This window comes from Colossoma macropomum, unplaced genomic scaffold (genome assembly GCF_904425465.1).
Source record: "Colossoma macropomum unplaced genomic scaffold, Colossoma_macropomum, whole genome shotgun sequence".
In the NCBI taxonomy this organism is placed as follows: domain Eukaryota; kingdom Metazoa; phylum Chordata; class Actinopteri; order Characiformes; family Serrasalmidae; genus Colossoma; species Colossoma macropomum.
In genome coordinates, this window is record NW_023494788.1 from 15,133,756 (window position 1) to 15,146,996 (window position 13,241).

Below are 13,241 nucleotides of genomic sequence, written 5' to 3' on the forward strand. Positions count from 1 at the left end.
ACTGCTTACAAAATTATACAAATATGTATAAGATCACTATATATCAATTTCAAAACAATTAGAGGATGTTTCAGATGTGCTACTACAGACAAAGCTACCACTTCCTTGATGTTTTGGAAAAAAAATAGAAGCATATTTGTAGGTGCTGTTAAAAACACAGAGGGAATGATAAAGGAAGACTGAACTTGCCCAAACATTCCCACCGATCAGTAGCAGATAACACTTAAAGACCCAGCACTTGTTTATTTTTGCTTATCTCACCTTTAAGATAAAGAAGTTATACACCAAGAAGACAAATTCATTTTTTGTTCTTTTTCTGCACAACGTTTTATTACAGAACACTGAGGCAAATCAACAGAAGTCAACTGATAGAAAACATAACTTTCATTTCTCTTATTTTACATCATATAATAGACTAACACTAACTCTTGTTAGAGACTCACTGTAATACTGCAACTGCAACTATGATTTCACAGAGACAGCTGTGCCTTGTGCTTCTCAAACCTGTGCCCTGGAAAGAGACAATTCAGCTTCTCAGTCCAGCATTTACTGAATGTTGTGCTTTACACATACTGGCAAACACTGCACACTGACTTCAGCAACGACCGAAGTGATCCAGCTTCTATGAAATGGTTTTTACAAAGCCCTAAAATTTAAGACTTTGTGATGCTTCATCATGACTAAGATTTTGTATGTTTGGTAGCAACTGCTGTTAATTATTCTAATTATTTTTCTGCCGTCATACTTTTAGAAATATTCACAAAAATGCAGACACAGGTCATTTTACAAACGGAATCTACGTAAATAGTGAAATAGCTATAGCCGTATAGACCTAGCTGACTCTGGACAGCCTTTATATTTCATCCAATGGTAAAATACACATCCACACATGGCAATTCATCATACTGACTGACATTTAAATTAATTAAACGTCTTGTACAACATAATGTGGACACTAAATGAATCAAGAAACAGTGCTCCTCTGAAATAACTTCTGAATATCAGATGAGACAGTGATTTTTGATTTTGTCATTGTAGTATTTAACACATTAACTTTACGTATTTGAGGCAAATAGCATTACTTTATGTGTTATGCATTCATCACGGTTCTTCAATCAATGAATTTGTGTGAGGTATAAACTGTCTACATCTGCACAATGGAACTGTACATGACACACGCATGACATAAACCCTGTACTTCCTCAAGTGTTCCAAAACTTTCCATATATGAGACAATGTAAACAATGGAATTCTGATTCTGTAGTCACTTTGATTGGTTCATCTGGAACTATTTCTATTCAGCGCATAGACAAAGGAGACTCCTTAATTTGGTTCTTTTCAAAGTTTGTACTCTTCTTACAAAGTTCAACTGGATTGCCTCTTACTTTGAATGATGTAGAACATAATTTGGGGTTACCTAGAACAGGTAGTCCACATGCTTGCAAAAAATCCATCATCAACCTGAAAACAGAGTACATAGCCTTGTATCCACTCTTCTATGAATGTGTACATTTTAAATAATCAAATTTACTAAGTTTCTTTTCCTCTCTCAAATACCACTGATGTAAGGAATCCCTTGTGCTAGGAAAAGTTCAAACAGAAAGAATAGTGAAGGAAAATTCAACCCAGTAAGATTCTGACTTCATGCTTCCCTAGAGCCCGTATTTCTGGAGCAATTCCGACTGCCACTGGCGCTTCCGTTCTGGGAATGCCTGTGGAATCTTGATCTTGCGGAAATCCCGGATGCATTGCTTCATCTCCTCTTCAGCACTAGGTCTCTCCAGAGTCTTCCTCCGTGTCAGTCCTCCCCCGCCTCCCTCCCGTAGCCCCACCCCACTGGTTAGGGACTGGAAAAGCTCGCTGTTGCGCCTCTTATCTGGAAGCTCCATCCACTGCACTGAGGAGCCCTTTTTGGGAGGCCTGCCCAGGGTGAGGGTACTGGGTGGACGGGACACTGAGTGCAGGGCTCCACAGGGGGCCAGCGACCCTCCCACCACCTCTCCACGTGATGCCAGGACAGGGCCTCCATCCTGGGGTGAGGTCGCCTCGGAGTGGGTCTCGGAGCTGGAGGTGGAGAGCTCATTGAGGGAAGCTCCACTTTCACTGCCTTTATCTGCCAGCTTCTCAGGCTTGGGCTCCTCGCACTCTGCCCTGGGGGACACTGTCCTGCAGGCAGGCCCTGTCACAGAAATAAGAAAATGATTAAGAATATATACACTTAAGACTCAAAGAAACACTCAAGCATTTTTTAACCTACATCTGTGTTTTATTGTGAATACCACAGACAAAAAAAATCAAGACATTGTAGTGATGTACTGATCAAGGGACATTGAAATGTAGAGACACTGCCATGAACCACATTTTACAGCTCTGAAGTCACCTGTATTGACTCACTGTCAAACCTCACCAGGTCTCACTGATCAACTCTTTTGGGGAGGTAAAACTGACCGTATATTACATGTAGGGCTGTCATGATTACTAGATTAAAACTAATTATTCAGTTTAAAAAAAATGAGTGAAATTTCCTTGCTAGATAAATGGGTAAATGATTGGTTAGGAATTTAATAAACAAGATCCACAGGTCATAATAAAACAGTGTTTGGCAGGCTAAAGATTCTCCACAAGGGGCAGCAATTAGCATTGAGATCACTTTTTTTGTGAAAGAGATGGAACCCACACCAGAAAGATCTCACAAATGCATGTATAGCGGGGGTACTCTAACTAATTAGAAAGTGAAGATGTCTGCAGTAAACTCTGCTATATAATAAAATGTGCATCTGTGAAAAGTTTAGGAAATGACTGGCTTTAGCTCAATTGTTCTCAATTAGATTTCTCAGTTTCTTTGTATTTTAAATTATTCTACAAGTCTCTTTTTCAGTCAGAAAAAAAGGATGATGGAAATATTTTTTGTGGAGTTTTGCCAATTAAAACAGTGTTTTAGTTACATATAAAGTATTTTCAAAGTCTTTTTATCTTTTTTCAGGACATTCTGGAATCTTGAAAAGTTCTGCACAGTATATTATTTTGTTTACTTAAGCTTAAATTCTATTGTTTGGCTTTAAAAAATAATACTATTTTTTAATTAGTCACCAAAATAAGTAACAGTCACCAAATGATGATTAGTCACCAAAATAAGTAACAGATAAAACTGATTCCCCATATCATCAATAGTGACCCTAATTGTGCAGTGACAGTCACTTGTTGTGCAACATAGTTCACTCTGAATAATATGGTGATAAAAAGCTCAACATTTGAATCCATTTATTTGGTTCTACAGGTTATCACACTGCCATACTCTCTAAAAGCCTGATGCAGAGGGATGTACCCTCCCAGGGCAATTAAGCAGTATTCCTTGTGATCCTTACCTGCTTTAGTGGTACTGTGTCAGGTTAGGAAGAATTTGTGTAAAATGAGGTCACTTTTGTTTGTTGAACAATAACATTGGTCACAGATAAAGAGGAGGTAGTAGAATGTCAATACAGACATAAATATATCCTACAGTACATAAATAAATGTACTCTGATTGACAGTACTGCATTATTTAGTGTTTTCCCTCGATTAACAAATAAATTCATCAACTGATTATAAGATTCATCTTGTAACGAATCATGTATTGCTGCTGAGATACTAAATTCCCCAGGGCTGTAGTCCCCCAAGAACTGAATTTCACTCTTAGCATGAAACCATGAATACACAATAAATCATGAAAGGCTGGTAAAACAACCCTAGCTTGCTATTGTCTCCACAACAGTATGCCAATATCAACTAAGTTGCCATTATGCAATATGTTAAGCACTGGAGTTCATGTACAAGAAGAACAGATGTGAGAGCATAATGTGCATAATAATCGTTCATGTTATTCCCATCAAAGTGAAAAAAAGCAAAACATCTTTCCTAGAGTTAGTCCTCAGCAGGACCATAAAGCCTGACTGAGCATGCAAGAAAGAGAAACTGGTTCAGGGGACATTAGAGCTGTGAGTTATGTAACTTGGTCCTAAACAAACACAGCAGGAACATGCTGTTGGAGTGCAGAGGAGCAGAGAGAATCTGCAAGAATTAAAAGACAAAGACAAACACAACTGACATAAACCAAGTCACCAGTTACAGTGTGAAAATGGACAAGCTGGGAAAAAAATGGTAAAAAAATAACTAGTGAAAAATCAAGCACATATAGTGACTGATTCCATTTGACTTAATGCAAATAGTGGTATTTTATAGGCTTAAAGTAAACCTCAATCTCCATTCAAATTCCTTTTAAGCCCAAGACAGTCTAGCAGTCTAGTCTGTGTCTGAGATTTGTGCTTAATATAATCTGGGGAAAAAAAAGAAGAAGAAGAAGAATAATAGAACACTAGGCACAAGAATATTCTAACTGTAATCTTCTCTCTATTATCTCTCCCTAAGTTTTTGCAGAGTAGAGAGAGCAGCTACTAATCGCATGCCTCAGTGCACCCCTTAATGCGATATGCAGTTGCTAATTGGTGATTAGATGCTGATGTCCAGGCACAGGGGAAGCAGGGAGGCAGTCTCTCCCCAGGCTGATCATGCCTGCTGAGGGGGCAGTGGAGGCAGATCACAGTCCTGCTGGGACCCATATTCAGCATCAGCAAACATCTGTGCACTGTACGACTGTCCCTTGTCCCCTCTATGTCCACTAATCGGTCATAGCGTTCTTGGTTGACTAAGATCCTGTCAGTAAACAATTTGTTTTTACCTATTTCTTTATTTATGTATGTGCTTGTGTACATATGTATGTGTTTTTACAAGTGAATTACAGTTAAACCTCATGATCAGGGGTCATCTGTTTTAGTCAGTGGAGGCCTGGACTCCACCACAGTTTGGTGATTTCCCTGCTTAAACACACCTGGTTTAATTCATTGTTTAATTACCAGGTTTACTATTGTTGCAGCCAGGAAATCAGCAAACTGTGTTGAACTCCAGCCCTCCAGAACTAAATCTGATGACACTTGCTGTAGACATTTCTAGTTTTGTTCACGTGCACCAGTCATACAATGTGGATGCACGTCAAAATTTGTAAAGATGATTCCAAGAAATTGAAATGTAAACCCTGCAAACGGCATTTTACTTATAATACATCAATGATGATGTACCACTTGCTCACAAACTGCATAATGTGAGGCATTAGCATGCTAAACTGCAGTGGTTAATAAGTTCTATCAAAATGTTGTCAACGACATACACACTCATGCGCTCTATAGGTAAACTGAAACTCAGCTTTCATTTTCATGCAGAGTATACTGGTTATGATTGAGGGGAGTTTTGCTATGTAAATATACAAATAAATACAAATATATACTTTTATATCTACTCTCTTATACATTTACTTATGTCTAATTTTATTTCTATTTTTTATTTTCTGCATAGTATATGTAAGTTTATGTGCAATTATATGTCTTGCTACTGACATTTCCCTTCGGGATCAATAAAGTTCTATCTATCTGTCTGTCTGTCTGTCTGTCTGTCTGTCTGAAGCATTTGGGACTTCTACCTACTGCAAAAAGCTCATCTGAAGCCTAAATTCATCTGCTTCTTCATGGAACTCCACTGTCTAAAACACCCTACAAAAGTTTAGAACAAACAGTTTTCTAATAGCAGACTGCAGTGATGCATTTTAAGTGTTTTTTCTATGGAATTCTCACAAGTGATCCAAGGCACTGGACCAGATGCCATTATGTGAGAACAACCTTAGTGCCATGGCGCACTGACCAGACATTTCCCAACAGATGTGAACACTCTTGTACTGGCATTTTGCTTTTCAGAAGAAATGTCAGACTAGATGGAGGAACAGCATAATAACTTGTCAATAAGTGCAAACAGGTGTTCCATACCAACTCAACATTTAGGACAGCTAAAACAGAGGCCTATTCATCTCCTTATTTATTTGACCTTCTAAGGAATTTATCAAGATGTTGTTTTATACAAGCAAATAAATAGAATGAGAGGAGTGCAGATGCAGTACAAACGTGCATCACAGTCCACACTTTCATTGAATATGCTTTTTAAATCCATAAATCTGGAGAATGCATTTATGAATAGAGATGTTATCATATACTCAAGTTACAATTCGATTAGATTTTCAATACTGAGTATTTGCCATTCTTAAGATATTTTAACTCTTGAAGCCCCAAGCCATTCCTGGGTGTATTTTTCAATCTTCACATTAAAGTTCACAGTGGATCCATTTCTGAGTGCAGTATACAAGTCTGCATGTCTATGAAATCTTCAGAATCTAAACAGATGTAGTAATTTACAAATCTCTGGAATGAAGTATAACACAACTTTTAAAGATAAACAAAGACATTTGCCAGTGTTTTGTCCAATCGTCCTACCTTGTTGAAATGTCCTACCGTAGGGCATATTTATAGGTAGCTCTGTACGTAAGACTGTAATTAGGATATTTTGACAGCCTAAATCATCGTATCAGAAAATGCTACCAGCAGTAAAACTACAGGTAGGATATTTTTAATCACTTTAAATCACCAGAAAATGATACCAGCATTAAAGGAATAAGCAGGATATTTTAGCAGTCTAAATCACCTTATCAGGGGGACATTTATAATATAAAGAATCTCAAACAGACTTGAGGTAAGGCTTAACATTTATAGAATTAACATTAAAAACACAGTAAAACAACACAAAAGCGTGACAAACTGCTTCAACACCAGTATCTGGTATACTGCAAAATTAAACGTGCACTGCAACGTTAATGTCGACATGTTGTTTAGTAGCTAGCATAATCGCTAACTGCTAGGTAGCCTAAGTTTGAACTTCATGTGGGCTGTCCTGATAACCAGGGGTAACTAATTTTGTATGGTTGTATTGTATTCTATTTTATCGTATGGTTAACATTTTCAACTGTAGATGACCACAGCCTTTTCACACCTTTTTCTTTTTGAATCTTTTTGAATCTTTTCATGTCATGTCTTTCTTTTTTGCACCAAATTATGTAGAGTAGTATCAATAAGAGTATCAATAAAGAGTATTTGTGTTGATAAGCAGTACTGGTATCGATATCGGTATTGATAAAATCCTATATCCATCCCTAACAGGCAAGTCTAGTAGTTTGCCGTTAAGTTGAAATATTTAGGCCTGCTGAATGATTCACTGTATATCTACAGCATACAAAGTAAAAAAAAGTCACCTGAATGTCTGTTTCCAGCTTCGTTTATCCACAATCCGTGTTTAGCCTCAAACTGCATTAGTACTGAACCCAGTACGGAAAAAAAACACGGCCATTAGCTTGAAGCTCTCATATAATGTAGAATCTAATTTCCCTGCTAGCAAATACTTCTAAGTGTATTTGACAGACAGAGACTACTAATGTAAAGGTTTCCACATTGAGCACTGTTATATAATGACTAGCACAGCACGTTCATGATGACTAAATGATATATGCTGTTTGACAGGGTTCTCAACTCCAGTCCTGACTGCTAATAGTCCTGTGAGATAATGATACACAGAGAACATGATTATGTGGTGAGTTTTTTACTCTTTTTTCAATTATTATTTAATTGTAAATATAATATATATATATATATATATATATATATTAATTATTGTGCTATTTTTTAAATACTGACCCATGCCTATACATGACATTTCCAAGACAATTAAGGACATTTTTTTTATTCAATAAGTGAAATCTCCCGAAACAGAAAATGTAGAAATGCCATGAGGTCTTATAAAAATCTGAAATATAAGTGGAGCCTACATTCTGTTAGTAGGTAACAACGTATATGTATTGTATAGTCATCATAGGTGCATTTTATATATTGCGGTCCTCCCACTCCAATCAGCTGCATGATGTTCTGCACATTAGGCAGTTAGGATATACTACTGTGTCATCCCCATTGGCTACTTGATCCAAAGTGATGACACTGATGAAATGAAACATTATATCATTATATCAAGTAAGTGCCAAACAAACTGAAATCCAAGGACAATATGTGTGAATTTAATGAGCTATTGTAGCCAGTTTTGCTTTGACCAGTTTGTCACAAGTTGTGGAGAAACAAGTCTCAAGAAACGTATTTTGCCAGATCTCTCTGTGATGAATGACTGACTTTTGGCAATCATTTAAAAAAAAAAAACTGTGCAGTGTGGTTGCTGCCATACCTGCGGGGCTCTAATGGATAAAATGAATTGTAATGAAGAAAATAAGTGGAGGCTGGGAGTGTGTCAGATGACCTTGAACATACTAGTGTGGGTTGACTGTGAGCTTTGATGTTCAAACAATGGAACTGCATTCGATAGCATAGTTAACAGAATACAGCTGTTACTGCCCATCTCTACAATCTCCTTTGACCATTTTTACATACAGTATTGTGTCATGATACAGGTACACCCCTATCTATAAATCAAACAAGTTCCCTACAAACAGAACATCCATCCATCATCATACTTTGAACATGTTGTGAGGTCAGAAGGTCAGTCACACAAGTCCCACAGAGTTCAAACCTATCCAAACAGCTGTTCCATCATGACTCTCCTGCCATCCTGAATTAACCTAGCCACTTTAATTGCAAGGACATAAAAGTCTGTCCTGTCCTCATTTTATCTATTTGATCGGATGATTCTAAAGTGAGCATTTTGCCATTAGCGGCCATATGGTGAGCAACCCATTAGCAAACACGGGTGAGTCTGGACTTCAAATCTCAGAGGAATCATAATAGCTAATTCCTCTTTGCTTTACTGTCTTTCCAATAGCAGTAAGCATCAGTGCCTCTGGGGTTGCAGAGCAGTTAATACACACTGCAGCTCCATCACAGAAAGCAATTACACGTGTAGATCCACAGATCACCTCTCACTGCACAATGCATGTTCACTCACAGGGACATTGTCACATGAACAGAGATGCAAATTTCATAAGCTGGCCAAATAAACATGTAAGGTGTGTAGCCATACACAGTAGCAGAGAAGCCAGACATACACACATACACTTGCATGCACACATACACACGAAAAAGCATGGAAAAAAGGTTATCACATAATGCCATTTCATCAAATTAATAATGAAACAGTACATATGTTTCTGTTTCCGTTTCTCTACATACTGTGGTGTCGGCATAGAAGAAGAAGAAGATGCTGGAAATGTAGCGCTTTGTATGAGTGTTCTATTTACATGTAGCAGGGGAAACCTGCTGCCAGCGCTAACAAATACAATGGGAATGTTAGCCATACACCTCTAACATCCCACCTAACATCCCCAAAGCCCAGCCCAACACAGCACACGCAATATTGCTGCACCTCTTACACTTAACACCAGCAACTTATTTACAACAATAACTCTCTCTCACAGCTGTACAGCAGTAACCGTGGTACCCCGTGCTCACCACTCTGCAGGTCCACAGACGATATATTGACACTTTGTTAGACTCCTTTTACCCTGTTCTTCAACAGTCAAGACCCCCACAGAACAAGTATTATTTGGGTGGTAGATCGCTCTCAGCACTGCAGTGACACTGATGTGGTGTTGGTGTGTTAGTGTGTGTTGTGCTTGTACGAGTGCATCAAACACAGCAATGCTACTGGTCACTGCTGGTCACCTCAATGTTACTGCTGCCAACAGTGTACTAGGGGCTTTGTCCTGTGACCAGTGATGAGGGACAAGAGGATGACTAACACAAACTACGCAGGAACAGATGAGCTACTGTCTCTGACTTTACATCTACAAGGTGGACCAACAAGGTCCAGTAACACTGTTGTGTCTGATCCACTCGTACCAGCGCAACACACACTGACACACCACCACTATGTCAGTGTCACTGCAGTGCTGAGAATGATCCACCACCCAAATGATACCTGCTCTGTGCTGGTCTTCTGGTTGTCCTGACTAGTGAAGAACAGGGTAAAAGGTATGGAGGTATGCAAGGGTAACAGTTTATGCAGAGAAACAGATGGACTACAGTCTGTATTTGTAGAACTACACAGGGATGTAGTCTAACTTCTTGCTCTAAAATGAAGAGGTGTGGCTAAAATAAGGCTCCGCCTGTGGCCTAAAACTTTGTGTTTTGGTAGATACATGAAAACATGGGACAGATTTTTATTTAGAAGGTTTTTTCTATGATTTTTACATAAAGGCTTTTTAGTTAAAAAATAAATATTATTTAACCTAATTTTAAAAGAAATCAAAAATATGACATTTTTACATTCATATTGCTCATGAACAAGCAATGTTTCTTCACCAGCGTGACTGTTCTGCTCAGAATATGCTGCTCCATATAACACGCTCTCAACAGCCTTTTAGCCTTAACGGAGGTCACACAGATAAATCAGGGAATAGACAGCACAAAGATAAACCGATAAACTGTCCATTCCACTGCTTACATATCTTATGCTCCTCTGTATCGCTGTCCACTGCGTATACAATGCCAGAAAAGAATGTTTAGACTGAGAAAGGAGCCTTTACAATAACATGCCATTATGTGTGATATAGATAGATAGATAGATAGATAGATAGATAGATAGATGTCATGATTGCAGAAAAAAAAGAAATCTTAAATCTATGCACTCTGTTGCCTTTTGTAAATGCTAATATTAGACTGAGTTTAAATACCAAGAACCCACCATCAGATATATGCTTCTATTCCTCATTTCTGTTGAGAATAATTCAGCCAGTTTGCACAGTTTTCCTTGTAGTTACTGAATAATGTCTTATTATTAGTATTTTAATGCCATTTATGTCTACTAAAAATTGTTTATATTTTTTTATGCTGTTGAATATTTTCTTTGGTAGTTGCACCATCAAGAAGCAAACAGAATTTGTAAAGAACTGGTGAGTATATATGTTCACATCTGCACAGAAATCTTCTTTGGACAGGGTCGTTTACTTTCGAATGTATCTGTCTGCTTATCCGTTCATACAAGCTGACTTGCTTTTGTAAATACAAAATAAACAACATGGGAAACTAGATTCATTAATAGAATGATAATGACAAATGAAAATGGTAATTATCAGCACAGCTGTCAGAAACATGTTAGTGGAGGAGCATAAAATTAGCGCCCATCTAGTCTCTGTGAAAAGTCCAATTAGTCTCGACAGAGAGGGAGAGGCTTAGAGGTGCTATTTGAATACTTTTCAAAATATAAAAAGCCAAAACAAACGAGAGCTCTGAGAGCTAGATATAACGAGAGATTTTTCCACAGCAGCACAACTAACTCATTAGGCAAACACAAATCTTGTGGAATCTCTAGGAATCAAATAGTGTTCTGCAATTAGACTGTTTGGTCAAGGAATACTTTGCTGGAAAACACACAGTTTTGGCATAAAGGCAGGGTATAGCTCTCCTGACTTAAATGATGTGTAACTGTGCACAGATCAGTATGTTTGAGGGCCCAACCACAGAGCTTATCATCATCAAAATCTTGCAACTCCATTTGTTCCAGTTTTTATGTTGTACACTATTTGAAAACAGCAGCTGTACTTTATCCTGGGGAAATATTTCATGACTAACAAAAATGACACAAAGTTAAGTGGAAAAAGATCTTGCTACATCAGCATTACATTAAATGCACATGGAAGTTTGCTGATAATGTTCAAAATTCAGAAATATGAAGCACTGCTATGACAGCTTTGGTATGAGATTTTGTCACAACTTTGGAAACTTTTTATACAAACCACAAGGATATAGTAAAATAATAATGGACTATGAAAATGAGAGCAACACATTCTTTAAAATTCACAAGAACAGAAGCTGATTATTGAAAGGACAGCATGAGACTTCTGATGCCAGTCTGAAAGCTTTCAGAATTTGTCTGGACAAGATCAGGGGGAAGAATTGAAAGCCTGGGCCTCTCAGCACGCGAGGCTGCTTAGCATTTTTCAACACTGCTATCCTGAAGCAACCCAACGCCTCCTGACCTTTGCTAAGGGACCATGGATTACTGATGAAGGAAAAGGGAGGTGGGGGTGGTGGTGGGAGTTGAATGTGATGTCAATCTATAATTGAAATGCAGAGAGCATTTCTGCACAAACCTTGGAGAAAAAAAAAAAAACTAAATGGGAGAATTGAAGAGGGGGAAAAGAGCAAAAATCTGATAGGCATTTTCAATATAGCTGTAATCCCGTTGGGTGAAACACAGGATTAAGATGGTGTAGAGGGCAGCTGCAAGGCCACCAGCTTAAGAACAGCTAACAGCTGGTGAGAACCTGAAGATAAACCCAAAAGACTCAAAAATGATAAATACACAAAAATGTGAATGTTTGAATGTACTATATTAGATCTGGGTGGTAAATGAAATGATTGATTACAAGAGTTGAACAAGAGTGAGAGTAGATTTAGGATTGAAAACTGAGAAGTGTGTTATTTAAAGACTGCACTGAGAACAGCACACACGAGAGACCTGTACTGAAATGAAAGATGCCTTAGTCAAGACTGAAGATATTTAATCTGTTAAATAGGTTAAAAAAAGTGAACTACAACAACAACAACACTGAAACAATATTTTTCCTATTTGGATCTGCTTCCCATTCCCACCCATCAACACAAAGCACACTCACAGACAGTGGACAGTGGAGTTCATTTTGAGTTTGCTAATATTACCAAGCACTGCCATGATTTCACTTTCAAGCAGTGAGGTAGGCTGTTTATTAAAGGTACTGCTTTACTTCATTATTTAGATATAGCTACAAAAGCACTGTGGCACAGCATTACGGTAATGTTGCTTGAGAGGAGGATATCTCAACAGAGCACGAATGCAGTCCTTTCCTTAGCTAAAACAAGAATTTCACACAATGTATAACTATCACCTAATTTATCAGAGTGCTTTATGCTTGCTTTCAGGAACCTACCTAAAAGATATAAGCATAAAGAGAGGGATACAACACTGCTCTCCCCTGGCAAAATATTGATTTATTCTACCTGGCAAATTATGATCACCTATCATTACATTTCATTTATCCAGAAAGATTTTTTATTAATCATACTCTTCAAATACTTTTTTGTAATTGATTCATTATGTAAAGCTCGCCATTTGAACAGTTTAACTCTTTATACACATTGCCTTTACATACTTGTCCAGAAGAAACGTCGCTAATTCTGCATCCAACTTTATTCCCTCTGGATATATTCATTTATGTTTTATCATGCTTCTTATTTTTAAATCATTTGGAATCATAATCTGTTTCCCCAAACCAGGTACTCCAATTCTAACAAGTAGCTGGAGGTGCAGGTGGCTTACTGGATTTCTCCATGTTTTCTTAGTCGAACAGATGGAGTTGA

General features: G+C 37.8%; 1 protein-coding gene across 1 annotated transcript in view; it reads right to left on the reverse strand.

Moving 5' to 3' along the window:
* Nucleotides 1-301: 301 nt before the first annotated feature.
* The window catches only part of kctd8 (potassium channel tetramerization domain containing 8), a 37,696-nt gene continuing 24,756 nt past the window's right edge, over nt 302-13,241 (reverse strand). The window contains exon 2 of the mRNA XM_036568603.1: nt 302-2,179. Within this exon, the coding sequence (XP_036424496.1) occupies nt 1,653-2,179 (527 nt within the window). The 3' untranslated portion in view covers nt 302-1,652. The remainder of the gene's footprint in view (nt 2,180-13,241) is intronic.